Source organism: Meles meles, chromosome 1 (assembly GCF_922984935.1).
Source record: "Meles meles chromosome 1, mMelMel3.1 paternal haplotype, whole genome shotgun sequence".
Lineage (NCBI taxonomy): Eukaryota > Metazoa > Chordata > Mammalia > Carnivora > Mustelidae > Meles > Meles meles.
In genome coordinates, this window is record NC_060066.1 from 108,518,907 (window position 1) to 108,530,731 (window position 11,825).

At 52.4% G+C, this 11,825-nt stretch overlaps 1 protein-coding gene across 1 annotated transcript; it reads left to right on the forward strand.

Annotated features, from left to right (window-relative positions):
- The first annotated feature begins 6,316 nt into the window (after positions 1-6,316).
- Positions 6,317-8,550, forward strand: C2CD4D (C2 calcium dependent domain containing 4D). Its single transcript, XM_045991576.1, has 2 exons — positions 6,317-6,379; positions 7,402-8,550. The coding sequence occupies exon 2, from the start codon at positions 7,461-7,463 to the stop codon at positions 8,499-8,501; it is 1,041 nt and encodes a 346-aa protein (XP_045847532.1). The 5' UTR covers positions 6,317-6,379; positions 7,402-7,460; the 3' UTR covers positions 8,502-8,550.
- Positions 8,551-11,825: the final 3,275 nt, after the last annotated feature.

The following is an 11,825-nucleotide window of genomic DNA, read 5'->3' on the forward strand; positions in this document are numbered from 1 at the left end:
ATGTCTCAGGCAAGACCCCACAGCAAGGCTGGGAATATCAGTCTTGACTGGATAAAGCAGGCAGGGATCCTGGTAAGGGAAATAAGGTTATCGGATGTTGGCACACTTCTCTAGGCTCTAGGGCTTTGAGAAGTCCCTCTCCTCTCCAGGAGGTCAAGTATCACAGCTTTCTAGGCAGGAAAGGGGAGTTGCTGCCTCCACACTTTAAAAAAAGTCATCAGAAATGCAGCTACTCTAAAGGTAGATAGAATGGAATCCACTGGCCATCCTGGTAAATGAGGCAGCTTATACTGCTTAAAGCAGAGGATAGGGCTGCCTGGGTGGCTCAGTCAGTTAATCGTCTGCCTCTGGCTCAGGTCATCACACCAGGCTCCTGGAATAGAGCTCCTCCTTGGGCTCCCTGCTCAGTAGGGAGCCTGCTTCTCCGTCTCCTGCTCTCCCTGCTTGTGCTCACTCGCTCTCTCTCTTTCTTTGTCAAATCAATCAATCAATTTTTTAAAAAATTAAAAAAAAACAGAGGATGTGTTTTCTCCAGGTGCCTGAGTCCAGTGCCAAGAGAACCGAAGAGTGGATAATGCAATTGTAAGAGCAACCAGTTCAAGAAGGCAGGAGATACTAGCTCATACCAGCTCTTAAAGAAAGGGCCCCTAAGGCCTTCTTAGAACTGTAGAGCTAAGTCATTCATCAAAGGTCTTAGATAAGGAGCCAGAGCTATAAGACACAGCATATCACCAATTCCATCACCTGCCAGTGCCCACAGTGAACATTGTAGCAAATTATGCTGAGGCCACTACTCAAGGCCATGGGGTAGAGGGCTTAGCAAGACCCAAAAGCCCAGGGAGTCTTATAGCACTTGCCTGCCTACTTGGGAGAAAGTCCTGCCTGCCTCTTCATTAGGCTTGAACCCAGATAACTTCTGTAATGCCCAGTCTTCCAGGGGCCCCTCTACAATGGCACCAGCAGGAATAAGGCGATCAGGGCCCTGGGTCACATGTGAGGTTCTCCAGGAGTGGCAGTGACAGTGCTGGGGGAGGTGAGGAGGCAGCACTCTGGACCTCATTGAAGGGAGCAGTTCTGCTCCAATCCAAAGACCTCTAGGGTTCAAGGAAAAAAAAAAATGCTCTTTAACATAGAAGATCTAGCTTCTAGCCTCAACTCTGCTACTATTTGGCACATCATGGCATTCTGGCTCTATAAAATTGGAAGGACAGGTGAGGTGATGTCTAAGTTCCTTCCAGGTCTGACATCTTTTTGTTCTCGTTAAGTTGACCTGTGGTTCCTCTGTGTGCCAGTCATTTGCTTGATGGCTCTCAGATCCCTCCTCCTCCCCTCCTCTGCCTTAGATTGGGCAAAGCCAGTGCCTACAACCTGGGAAACCAGGCTCCGTGGTCACTCGTCTTTTTTTTTTTTTTTAAGATTTTATTTATTTATTTGTCAAAGAAAAAGCCAGCGAATACAAGCAGAGGAAGCAGCAGACAGAGGGAGAAGCAGGCTCCCCGCTGAGCAGGGAGCTGGATGTGGGACTAGATCCCAGGACCCTGAGGTCATAACCTGAACCAAGGCAAACGCTCAACCAATTAAGCCACCCAGGTGTCCTGTTGTCACCTTTGAGAGGTCTTTGAGAGGCTCTGGTGACCAGTTGGAAGGCGGGAAGTAGCAAGAAGAGAGTTCTCCCCTTCTCTTTGCTTTGAAAGGCTGTGTCTCCAAGATCCCAGATTCTGCTAGACTGTTCTCACCAACCTATCTGCCTTTTTTTTTAAGATTTTATTTATTTATTTATTTGACAGATAGAGATCACAACTAGGCAGAGAGGCAGGGAGAGAGAGAGGAGGAAGCAGGCTCCCTGCTGAGCAGAGAGCCTGATGTGGGGCTCTATTCCAGGACCCTGGGACCACGACCCTAACCGAAGGCAGAGGCTTTAACCCACTGAGCCACCGAGGCGCCCCGCCTATCTGCCTTTTTAGCTCTCTCAATACCTTTGTTACAAGTTCCCGGTGTTAAACTCCCTCTGTTGAACTGCCCAGCAGGTGCTGTTTTCCTCCCCTCACCTGACCCTGACTGAGGCAACCAGGCTGTGAATTATCTATACTCCGTTCTGAGTCCCACTGCTGTGCAATCCAGGTGGTGGGTGCGCTTGTATGTGCCCTTGCTTTTATCCACCAAGAGAAGGAAATGGAAGGAGAGAGGGAGCCAGGAAGTGAACTATCAATGACTGAGCACAATCCTGAACCAAATCTCTGCCCATTTTCCCCCTGCATTTGTACAACTGAATACAGCTAGAGAAAACTCTCACAACCATGCTGTTTGGTTGCAGCATAAAGTTACGGCAGCTATCCTCCAGGCAAGCCTGCAGTACTGCCGGGCTTGCATTTCCCTAGAGCTTTCACTCCCCTGTCCTCCTGGGTGATTGTTCCTTTCCTGGTACCTACCCAAACCCTAGAGTCACCTCCTCCTCCAGCCATCATCACTCTCAGCTGGTAACCTTGCATCCTGCTTCATGAGCAATTAGGAGCATTCAGAGGGAACAAGCTCCCACCACCCACTCCTTCACCTTCTACCTCTACTCAGTTATTCTACTTTCTCTTCAGTAACTGGGTGTACTGTTCGCATAGCAGGCAAACGACAACCCCCAGACTGATTTCCCATGCCCAAAACCTATTTCTTTGTGTCTACTCAGGAATATTGCTGCATTAATTCTCGTTTGTCTCTTCTGCATTGCCAATTTCCTCCTTTCTATGGAATCTTTCTCATCAGCATACAAACATACCATTATTTCTGTGATTTCAAAATTTCTCTCTTGGGGCACCTGGGTGGCTCAGTCAGTCAAGTGTCTGCCTTTGGCTCAGGTCATGATCCTAACATCCTGGGATGGAGCCCCACATCAGGGTCCTTGCTCAGCGGGGAGTCTGCTTCTCGGTCTCCCTCTGATCCTCCTCCTGCTATGCTCACTCTCTCTCTCTCACAAATGAATAAATTAAAAAAAATTTTCTCTTGATTCCACTTCCCACCTGGACCACTACCCCACTTCTCCCTGCTCTTTCTTTTTTTTTTTTTTAAGATTTTTTTTTAAATTTATTTATTTGGTAGAGAGAGAGATCACAAGTAGGCAGAGAGGCAGGCAGAAAGGAGGAAGCAGGCTCCCTGCTGAGCAGAGAGCCCGATATGGGGCTCGATCCCAGGACCCTGGGATCATGACCTGAGTCGAAGGCAGCGGCTTTAACCCTCTGAGCCACCCAGGTGCCCCTCTCCCTGCTCTTTCAGCAAATTCTTCAAGAGAGGTTTGTTGGGGTTTGGGTCTGGTCTTGTTTTTTTGTTTTTGTTTTTGTTTTGGTCTCTCTTTTCCCTAACATTTCTGCATCCTACTCCAATGAGGCTTTTGCTTCCACCACTACACTGAAACTGCTGTTAGCATAGTCGTGACTTTGCATTACTAAATCCAATGATCAGTTCTCAGTCTTCATCTTACAGGATCTTGCCACAGCATCTGGCACAGCTGGTTCCTCTCCCCTCTAAATGTCAGCATGCCCGGGGCCTGGGTGGTTCGGTCCCTTAAGCATCTGCCTTTGCTCAGGTCATGATCCCAGGGTCCTGGGATGGAGTCTCACATCAGGTTCCTTGCTCAGCGGGGAGTCTGCTTCTCCCTCTGCCCCTCCTCCCATTTGTTCTCTCAATCTCTCTCTCTCTCTCATAAATAAATAAAATCCTTTAAAAAAAAAAATATTGGCATGCCCAGGGCTCAGTCGTGAGCCTTGAGCCCGGGATCCTTCCTCTTTTCTACCTGTACTTCATCCGGTCTCTTGACTTTAAATTCTATCTTCATTTCTCTTGGTGCCCACACTTATATTTCCAGTCTGGACCTTTCCTCTGAGCTCCAGGTTCATATATGCATCTGCTTATTCAATGTCTCTATTTAGATGTCAGCAGGCATTTCAGACTATATAGAGCTAACACTGAGCTCCTAATGTTTCCTCTTCTCGGCCCATTCTCCATTCTTCCAGTTCTCAGCCCAAAAACCTTGGATCATTCTTTCTCTTTAGATGGCGATGGATCCCTTTATTGACTTGATCTTCAGAACAGATCTAGAAACTACTACAACCCTGATCTATGCCCCAATCATCTTATGCAAAGATTAATTCAATAGTGTCCTATCTGGTTTCTCTAATTATGCCCTTATCCCCTTCATTTTGTTCTCAACATAGTCACCAGGCAACCCTTTTAATACATGGCAAGTCATATTACTTCTCAGCTCAAATAAAAGCTAAAATTGTCACAGTAGCTACAGGTCCCAACAACATCTGGCTCTGTTATCCCTCTGACTCTACCTCCCTCTCACTCATTCTGTTCTAGCTCTGCGGACCTGTTTGCCTCCTTGAACACTCCAGGCATGGTTCTGCCTGAGAGCCTCTCATTGATGATTCCTTCTGCCTAGAATGCGTTTCCCTTGGAAACCCTTCCTCTCTCCATGTTGTTACTGAAATGTTCCCTTCTCAAGGTGGCCATCCCTGACCACCCCATTTAAAACTGAGCGCTCCTCTATGATCCTTTGTTTTCTTCCCAACACTTCTCATAAACTGTACTTTATTTTTTTACTGATTTTTTTCTATCATCTTTTCTTCCTCTGCTAAAGTATCAACTTCAGGGTGCCTGGGTGGCTCAGTGGGTTAAAGCCTCTGCCTTCAGCTCAGGTCATGATCCCAGGGTCCTGGGATGGAGTCCCCCATCCGGCTCTCTGCTCAGCGGGAAGCCTGCTTCCTCCTCTCTCTCTGCCTGCCTCTCTGCCTACTTGTGATCTTTGTCTGTCAAATAAATAAATAAAATCTTTAAAAAAATAAATAAAGTATCGACTTCAGCTGGCTAGGAGATACATCTGTTTTCTCACTGCTATATCCTCCAGTCCAGCGCAGTGTTGGCACATATAGGTGGTCTGTAACTGAATGAATGAAGCCACAGAATCAAACTTCCCTGAATTCTACCCTACCTCTGGACCTCTTATTATAGAAGCCAAAAATGTCTGACCAATGTCAAAGCCTGGAGTTCTTGGCTGCCGCACTCCACACAGACCACCCTCCCCAGAAAGGACACCAGGGCCGAGCTGAGTCAGGAGCCATGGAACTAGAGGGTTTGAGGTCACCAGGGATCTCCACAAAAGAAACATATGCTCTTTTAAAACTCTCAGGTATCAGATGTCAAAATAACCATCTTGTTTCCTGCATCTTGTTGTTGTTTGAAGGTTTATTAACTGTCCCTTCCTTTAGCCTGCCCCCATTCTATGTATCTAGCACCTAGCACAGTGAATGGATGAATAAATTGATTCAGATATAATTCTACTTAATGTCATTAATTCATTCAACAAATCCTGATTGAGCACCTGCCTTGTCCTAAGTGCTGTCTTCATGATGCTCACAATCTAATAAGATGTTAAATAATCACATACAAAAATCACAGAGGGGAAAAAAAAAAAAAAAAACACCTGTGACCAATGCCAGAAAAGAAAAATATGGGATGCTGTGAAAGTATACAACAGAAGCCCCTAATTTAGATGGGAGGCTGTCAGTGAGGGCCTCCAGATCTGAAGGATGAAAGGGGGCAGTCGTCCTAGGAGAGGGAACAACCTATGCAAAAAACCTAAGGAGGGAATGAGCCTGAAGTCTTTGAGAGAGTGAGGGATGGTGGGTGCACTTGAGGGTCTCATCTTGCTAGTGGTGGCCTGTGCTTTGTGGGATCTGCCTGCAAGGGAGGGGACAGGAGGAGAGGCACCCTCTATGTTTCCAGTTTAACAGCCTTCTGCGAAAGACAAGCATAGGCCAGCGGGCGCTTGACCCACTGATAGAACCAGCTCTGTCCTCAGTGTCTCTATGTCCAGAAATCTGAATCCCGGTCACTTTTCCTTGAGCCAGTGTAGTTCAGAGAACTAGTCACACTGCAAGTCCCTCTGTCTGAGAGTTAATGTGATGGCTCCAGAACAGAACAACAGAGGGGACTCCATATTCTGCATATTGCAGAATATGCAGTGTGTGTGACCATGGCTATGGGTTTCACCTAGCAAGCCGAGGGTAGGGCCCAGGCAGCACAGAGGGATGGAGGTCACTGCCCACTGATGACCTCCTTCTTCTTCCCTGCAGAAAGGGCCAGGGCCCAGGGACTGGCTTGCTGCTAGAAACCTGGAGGAAGGAGTTAAGAAGGCCGGGCTGATGACCGTGGAGACAGAGCTCTGTTTATCCAGGAAAAGAGGTCGTACGTAGGCAACAGAGGCCCCTGCCAGCTCCTCCCAGAAGGACTGGGCTGGGGGAGCAAGCTGGAGAGGAAGCTGCTCCCCTCTGGGCTCTGAACTCCTGCCAGCCAGAAGCCAGGAACCAGCGGCAGCCCAGGCAGCCCACGGGTGAGGCCTGCCCTCCGGGAATCTGACTGAGCCCGCTGTGGGCCCCGGCTCCCAGGCAGATGGTCGGACGGTCAAGACGTCGCGGTCCCGCGGGTGGGCACGGGGGTGCGGTGAGCGACCAGCGGCGGAGCCTCCGAAGCCTCTGGGAACCAACTCTGGGGGTGGCAGAGAATCAATACCGCCTTTGTGCTCAGTGGTTTCCTAGGGACAGAAGGAGTGGAGAGCGAGAGTGGAGGCCCAACGGCCGGCCGGCCTTGCAGACTCAGGATGCCGTGGGGCTGGGAGGCTGCAGCAGGACAACAAGGGCTTGGGGAGGAGGGTATTCTGTGACTCCCTCACCCCCAGAGGTGCGTCTCCTTGGACCGGCCCTGGGGGTTCCCAGGGCAGCAGCCTGGTGTGCAGCGAGTCGGCTCCAGCCTGGAGCCACTCAGAAAGGAGAGGGAGGAGCAAGAGGAGGCAGGTGGGGCCAGGACGGAAGGATGGCTCAGGTTGGAGGGGCTCGTTCCTGGCGCCAGAGAAGGTAGCCGGAGCTAGCTTCCTCCCTCCTCCGGAAGGGGAGCCAGACAAGACCTAAGAGGAGAGTATGAGTTCGGGATGGGCGAGGGAGAAGGGGATGAGCTTGCCAAGGGCCTCTGTGTCTCTTCCGGGGAACAGGATGTCCCAGCAGGGTTCGGGATCTGTGTCTGTGTTTGTGACTATGGACCTTTCGGTAGTTTGAGCATGTTCATCCATTCTCCTAATAGTAGCCCAGAGTTTCAGTGGGTGTGTTGGGACTTCTCACTGAGCATCTTTAGTACTAATGGCGGAGTCTGAGATCTCGGGTGCCTAAGGCGTGCATCTGCAAATGTGACTGTCCGATACCCTGATGCCCTCCGTTTCTCCTCAAGCCCCCCAGGCTTCACCGCCCCTTGTTTTTCCTGCTCGGATAGGGGCCCGGGCGCCGGGAGAAAGTGCGCCGTGGTGGACCAACTGGTGTATGTTTGCCGTATCACCCATTTCGGGCCCTTTTCTGTCCTCCGCAGGCCTCCGCCGGGAACGCTGAATTCGGACTTTCCCCCACCCCCACCCCCACCGCCACTGCATGTGGCTTCTGGAGAAAGTCGGCTACAGGCTGGGGCCCCCGGAGTCCAGGCCCCGATGGGCGTCCTCCAGCCTGCTCCCCAAGCGCCGAGCCCCGGGCCCGCCCGCCCGCGCCTGTCCCAACGTCCTCACTCCCGATCGCATCCCGCAGTTCTGCATCCCGCCGCGGCTCCCGGACGCTGCGGGCCCCGAGCCCCTGGCCGGGCGCAGCCTCCCCGCGGCCTGTTCGCTGCCCCACCTTGCAGGCCGGGAAGGCTGGGCTTTCCTGCCCGAGAGCCCGCACACGCGCCGGCGCGAGTCCCTGTTCCACCCGCCGCCGCCGCCCGCCGCCGCCGCCGCCGCCGGGGGGCTTTCCCCAGCGCACGGCCGGCGGCACGTCTCCGCCCCGGACCTGCGCCTCTGCCGGGCCCCCGACAGCGACACGGCCTCGTCGCCCGAGTCGTCGCCCTTCGGCTCGCCGCGGTCAGGCCCCGGCCGGCCCCGGCCGCACTCGCTGTCCCCGGAGGAGGCGAGCTCGGCCGACACTAGCCCTCACGCGCCGCGCAGCGCGGGGCCGCCGCTCTTCCACCTGGACTTCCTGTGCTGCCAGCTGCGGCCGACCAAGGAGAGCGTGCTGCGCCTCGGGCCCCGCGGCGGCCAGCTTCGGCTCTCGGCGGAATACCAGGCCGGACCCCGGCGGCTGCGCCTGCGCCTGGTGAGCGCCGAGGGCTTGCCGCGGTCGCGGCCCGGCCCCGGGAGCGGCGGCGGCGGCTGCTGCGTGGTACTGAGGCTGCGGCCGCGCGTCCGTCCGCGGGGCCAACGGAGCCGCGTGGTCAAATGCAGCGCCAACCCCATCTTCAACGAGGACTTCTTCTTCGACGGGCTGGGCCCGCCAGACCTGGCCGCCCGCAGTCTGAGGGCCAAGGTGCTGGACAGGGGCGCAGGCTTCCGCAGAGACGCGCTGCTGGGGGAGTGTGAGACGCCCCTCATTGCCCTGCTGCCCCCTTTGGGTGGGGGGCTAGGTCTGGGGACCTCCCTGGCGCCTGCCCATCTCAGCCTGTAGACTGAGAGACTGTCTCGAACGCAAAGACATCTCCTCTAGGTCTGCGTATTCTTTCTTTTCGTCGCCCAGCTTGTATTTATTTTTGCTAATAAAATGTCTGTTTTTAGCAGGGTCTCGCCCCTTGTTGGCATCCTGTGCTTCGATCTGCGGCCTACTCTCTTCCGTCTGCCTTGGCTACGCCATGGATGGAAGAAACTCACACCGAGTTAGAGCCGACCTCAAGTGGTGGTTCTCAAACTTGAGTGAGCATTGGAATAATCGGACATCCGCAGTCTTGGGCTCTGTGACTGAAACCAACATCAGCCACCTTTCCCCCAAGGGGGTTCCTTGGGGCTGTATAGGGGAAATCAGCAGTCCCCCATTCCTCTGCCTCCCCACTTGTACCCACGTGTGTCCTGAGGAGAAAAGAAATTTCTGTGTCTTGAGAGTGAGTCAGGAGATGTCAGCACACAGTGCTGAGTTAGGTGTTTTCTCTCTTGCCTGTGCCTGTGCCACCCTAGGAGCCAAAGCTGAGGTCAAGAGTCCAAGCAGCCCTTGAGGACTGAATGGCGGAGAAAAACTGTCCCAGGGATTGAGATGGGAAGGGAGTCTTACCTGAGTGTGAGAGCTCTTCTCAAAGATGCTCTAAAAGACTACTCCAGTGAGTAGGGGGAGGGTGGGAAAGGAGAAAATGTAGGTCACATTGTGTTTACCTCCTACCTTAATGTTCCTGACGTCAGCAGTGACCTTCTTCTTCTCTCTCTCTCTCTCTCTCTCTGTCTCTCCACCCTCCCTGGAGTTGGTTCCTCTTGGCTCATGCCCGACTTAGAGGAAAGAAAGAGGGATGGGAGGGAGGAGGGAGAGGAAGAGGAAGGCACTGGGCCAACCCAGCTTCTTTCTCCCTCCCCCTTGGGCCCTTTCTCAGTTTCCATGGTGCCTTGAACCAGAAACGAGCCTGCTGGATCCTGATAAAGCTCAGCATGAGTGGTGCTAACAAAACACAAACGTACTTCGCTCAGATCCTGGGGATGCCTTCTTCCTCCCCTGATTAGGTACCCCTACCAGCCGCCCCGAATCCTTGCTCCAGCTGTCCACCAGGGGGTAGCATTGACCAAACAATAAGAAGGGCTAATAGATACAAGGATTATCACCCAGCAAGGAACTGTTCTACAACTTGTCAACTCGTTTATTCTTCCCAGCAACTCCCTGGAGCGTTAAGTACTTTTGTTAGCCAATATGACCTTGGGCTTTACTCCTGTAGTGAAGAGTACAGTTAAGATTCAAACTCAGAGGGTCTGGCTCCAGAGTCTGGGCTCCTAATACCCCTCTATATCTCTAAGTGCCCGCTGCCACCTCCCACCCAGGTCACTCTGAAAGGTGTCTCCTCCTTCCCTAGAAGGACAGTGTTCCCATTTTTTTTTCCAGTCTGTGAAATCACCCATGGGTCTAGCTCTGTCCTTAATACTGTCCTTCTACATCAGCCCCAAATCCCCCCCATCACAACCTTTGATGAGCAACTGGATTTGATGCCCATTTGAAAGTCCCTGGAGAGAAACACAGAGGTCATTTAACTTTCATTCATGCATTCCTGCGACACAAGGTAGGGAGGCCCCACTGAGGTGCCAGTGATCAAAACAGACATTGGGATCAGGCAAGTTACAAAATGAGTAAGTAAAATGTTAAAAAAAAAAAAAAAAAGAAAGAAAGAAAAGAAAAGAGAAGTTAAGTTACTTGGTAAAATGTTATGGAGAAAAAGAAAGCAGGAAGGGGCCTAGGAAAGGGGAGTCAGATAAAGGGAAGGGAAGACCATAGGAATGGATGGGCCAAAACATCGTTTTTTAGCCACAGTATTTTGGACCAGGTCCTGTAGCTTACCTGTGTTTTCCCAGTAATCACCACAACTGCTCTGTAAGGGAAGTACTGTCATTCCCGTCTTACTGAGAGGTAGATCAGAGAGGCTAAGTAAACTCGCCTGGGAACAGCCTGGCTGCAAGGAAGGTTTAGGACCCTGGCTCCCCCAGATCTCCCACCCCACCCTGCTGCTCAGATGAGGCTCAGATGAGGTGGAGATTCAAAGAGCGACTCACTCAAGTCACAGCTATGAGCTGTTCCCCTGTGCTGGAGGCCAGGGTCCCCAGAGGAACTTCGTGGCTAGCTGAAGCCACAGAAGCGTGCCCCCGGACAAATACAGTGCCAAGAATCCTTCCTGTGTGCACACTGCTGGGGCCTCAAAGCCTGTTCCCAGGAGTTACTGTCATCCCGTTTTACATGATGTGGTCATTGCAGGCCGTGTTCTTATCCAAGTCTTTCAGCTCCAAAACTCCCAGCTTCCACCTTTCAGCACTCGCGGCTGTGCCCAAGCCTAAATGATCACAGATGTTAATTGGCAGATGAGTGTACAGGCGGGTCACCATAGAAAGTTCAGGGCCAGTAGCTGGGGTCAAACTCCTACTGTTCCCTCCACCCACAGTGGCCTTTGTGACAGGAAGGGGGAGGGGTGGAGACCTTGAGCTCTACAGATGTTTCTAGAGCCTCTGTTATGCTTTTTTTAATGGTTGAGGGAGGAGGGAAGTACAGCCCCCTGCCTAGATCACTCCCGTAGGTTGAGGTCTCCCCAGGCCTGGACCTCCTAGAAAGGTCCCAAGAAAAGTTGTCCTCATCATTGACTCAGGCTTCCCAGAAGGGGGTGGCCCTGGAAGGATGGCGCTGGAGCAGTATGGGGCCTGCAGGCTGCCCAGACCCCACATTCTTTCCACCTTCACACCCCCAGGCCCTCCCTGGAAGGGCAGGCTTGCACTGAGCTTTAAGTGGTTTCTGTGGTTTAGAGGGTGGGGAGGAAGGGAAAACAAGTCGGTGACTGCTCCCCCAGTTCCAAGCCACCACCACCACCCTCTACCTCCTCCAGGCTGCTTGCCCCCTGCTTTGAGATTCCCCAGTCTGATAAGGGAACTTGGGCACATGGGGGTGAAATGATTCTCTGATCCCTATCAGCCTCTTCCTTGCGTAAGAATTGTAAGAATAAATTTGAGGAGGGGAAAAAAAAAATCACTGCCCTGCTTTGAAAGGACCAATTCCTCCAGAAAAGGGGCTGTGATTGGAGCAGTAGGGAGGAAGATTAGGCATGAGGGGGTACTTCCCAAAAGGATGATCACAGTAACTTCTTGTCCTAGGGACAAGAACCCCAGGAATCTATGCTTGGGAAAGGAAAGGGTAGAGACCCTGGAATGTCCAGAAAGCACATGACTTGCTTAGGCCTAGACCCCAGGACCCTGTCTTCCAAAGCTCCAGTCACTTCCTCCCCGCCTACACAGTGGCACCAGTGGTGTGGCTGGGAGAGGCAGTCAC

Coding starts and splice junctions, on each gene's coding strand:
- C2CD4D (XM_045991576.1), top strand. CDS start 7,461: ATGTGGCTTCTGGAGAAAGTCGGCTACAGGCTGGGGCCCCCGGAGTCC.